Here is a 3119-nt window from a genome sequence, read left to right on the forward strand (position 1 = left end):
TAGAGGGTCCGGTGACCTGTTAGGGGTGTGACTGTCCAATCTGTTGACTGTCTGACAACTAGCAGAATTGTGAATACAGCTCTGGAGTAGGACAATCTGTTACCAAGGGTTAGTAATGTGGAGAATAGAATCCACATGTAAAGTTATGTAACGTAATTAACTTGTAAAATGGGGGACACAAACCAATGCAAAAATAATCAGCATTTTTATGGCAAGTGCACTGGGGGCGGGGCCTGACTTACCAGATTTGCCTACAGACAGCCATGATGCAGGCAGAGGCTGATAATATTGTTCACAGCTAAACTGTCGACAATTCCAGAGGAGAGCCAAAGTACCTGCAGCTGTCTGTAGGCAAATCTGACAAGTCAGGCCCCGCCTCCAGTGCACTTGCCGGCTGCTTTTCATTTGCATCAATTTGTAGCCAAAAAAGTATATTTCTATGCCCATTAATGGTCCAACTATTGATTTGGGAAGTATTTTGAACCTGACAACCTCCCTTTAAGCAGTTCCTTAAAGAGACCACGTCACTTAAAAGGGGTTTCCCACAGATGTGATCTGTGGGGTCTGACACCCGGACCCCCTGTATGGAACGGTGCAGCTGCTAGTGCATGGGAAGTACATGCAGCACCACTCTTGCACAAATAATAGGAGCGGTGTTGTAAGTCCCTGAAGCACCGCTGTGCAAGTCAGTCTGCAAGTGCACTGGGGGCGGGGCTTGACTTGCCTAGTGGTTCAGCTCTCCTCTGAAGTGGACGCCCCTTTAGCTGTGAATGTTACGGTCAGCCTCTGCCTACGTCATGGCTGTCCGTAATCATCAGTATGAAACGTCAACGTGAGGCCGGAAGACCTCTTTAAGGCCTCTAAAGCCCCCACAATGGGCGAAACCGCTTTATACCAAAAACATGGAATAAAATGTCCCAGTAGGGGCCCGAAATCAAGGGACTGTACCCAGCACGATCACGCTACACCCCTGCCAGAGACCACCGAGCCCCAGCCCTAGTGGTTGCGACTGCAGCCTGCACGGTCGGAGGCCACAATGTATGTGCTTGTGACTGACTTCAAGCTACAGGGTCCATGTGACCTATCAAGTCACGCGCCAGTGGCCCGATACCCAATAGCGTCACCATTTTCTAGCCAACTGGCCAATGAATGCCGAGACTCCACCCACAATATGGCTGCCTCCAACTCTAACAGTGCTTGTAAGTCTTCCCTGAACGGAATCGGGGTGGCGGCGGCGAGTGCTCAGCGTATGCGCCACGGGGGTGGGGTGGGGGGTGGGGGGGTCCTTACCCATCATCAGTCCTACAGATACAGTATAAATATTTCTGCATATATTAATTTTTTTTCTTTCTTTTTTTTTTTTTTTATAACAAAGCGTTAAATTAACTAAGCACAAAAAAAGGAGGGCGGAGCAAAAACTCCACGTGGAAAGTGCTTTATCTCATGATTTGTTTTTGGATAAGTATCTGGATGGGGGAGGGGAAGGGGCAGGAAAGCGATTTGGCTGGCCGTGCGATGAACGAGAAAATAAAGTTACCGATAGGCTTGTTAATTCGGGATTCCTTCCGAAAACACGTGTTCCTGCCTCCTGGAAGAGAGCGACGGAGACTGTACAAGAGACAGGTGTGCCACAGGGAGGAGGAGGGGAGGACAGAAACAGGGAGGAGTCAATGTTACAGTAAGTATTTGCGCCTCGAATCCTCGTCCAGCGTTAGGTCAACTACTTCCGGGGGCGAAGTCCAGTTCTGCTGGGGGTTGACGCTTGTCCATGATGGAGTTTGGTGCGAGCTGTGATACTGAGAGCCGGCGGCGTGCTTCCAGGAAGACACGCTCTGGATGACGCCCCCTCTGGGATGGACGAACCTGGCGGGACAGAAGGCAGCGTTAGGAGCATATATAGTATAGGGTAGGGGATATAGGTTTGGGCGCTGCAAGGACGCCATGTGAAGAGAGCGATGGGGCAAATGCTCGACCACGTCTATGGGACCAGCCATCCTGGTCAAGCATGCCCATTAAAAAAACACATGTGGACCCCATTCACCTCATCACTAGTGGTCCATGAGATCACTTCTGTGGATCCCCTACTCCTAAATGCTGTACTGAAATAAAAAGGGGCTCAACTGTAATACCAAACACAACCACTATACAGTGCACGGCGCTGTTCTTGGTAAACTACTCGTTTCAGAGCCCTAGCCATTCCCTCCACGTTCACTGCCGCTTCCCGGCTGGTCTCTAGTTCCTGGTCCTGTCTCGTCACATGACAGCTCGGTCGCTCAATGGTTGAGTCACCGAGCCGGGCGGTGATTGGCTCAGGCAGCCATTCCCTGTGTAACAGGACAGGGGCGGGACAAGCCCCCTCACCCGGACCTAACTGTAACTCATGGCCTTGATAAGGGCTTCACCCGCACCGCCCGCAGGTTTATGTGGTCAGACATACCTGGCATGTTCCTGCACCCCCACAATCTCCACCTCGCTGCCGGAAGATGCAATGTTAATTTCATCATTATTCTGCGCACTTGTGGGGGGTGATTTATCAGAAGATGGCGGCGCTGGATCGATATGACCTGCAGTAAGGGGGAAAAAAAATTAAATAAAATTACATATACATACACATACATATATATATATATACATATATATATATATATATATATATATTATATATATATATATATATATAATGACCCAACTACATTAAAGTTACAGCATTTGGGTGTTTGTTCGAATCTGTTCAGCCATTCCAAAGATATAAGCCCTGCTAGTGTAGATGCAGATTAGATAAGTAGACATTAACACTAAATGACATGCAGCACACAGAGCTTCTGTCCTGGAGAAACCACAGTCTTACTGCCCACTTGGCTAGTAGATCCTAACTTACATCCACACTAAAAGGGCTTATATCTTTGGAATAGCTGAATGGATTTAGATAAAACATCAAAATTCTCAGGGTAACCGCACCTATACAATGAGGCATGTTTTTTTTTTTTGTTGTGCACACCCCCTCTAATTTGATCCATATGGACTGTCCTTTTTACAATGAAGTAGCCAAGACAATCAGATGATCAACAAGGGGCCATCAAAGGTTAAACCCCAACTAATATGTCCTCATAGGAAAACCA

The 3119-nt window shown here is 47.9% G+C and overlaps 1 protein-coding gene across 1 annotated transcript in view; it reads right to left on the reverse strand.

Annotated features, from left to right (window-relative positions):
• Nucleotides 1-1447: 1447 nt before the first annotated feature.
• ARK2N (arkadia (RNF111) N-terminal like PKA signaling regulator 2N) overlaps nt 1448-3119 on the reverse strand; it is a 40596-nt gene continuing 38924 nt past the window's right edge. The window contains exons 4-5 of the mRNA XM_075268091.1: nt 2438-2564; nt 1448-1863 (exon numbers count right to left, since the gene is read on the reverse strand). Of these exons, the coding sequence (XP_075124192.1) occupies nt 1674-1863; nt 2438-2564 (317 nt within the window). The 3' untranslated portion in view covers nt 1448-1673. The remainder of the gene's footprint in view (nt 1864-2437; nt 2565-3119) is intronic.

The sequence above is a fragment of the Leptodactylus fuscus genome, chromosome 1 (genome assembly GCF_031893055.1).
Source record: "Leptodactylus fuscus isolate aLepFus1 chromosome 1, aLepFus1.hap2, whole genome shotgun sequence".
NCBI lineage: Eukaryota > Metazoa > Chordata > Amphibia > Anura > Leptodactylidae > Leptodactylus > Leptodactylus fuscus.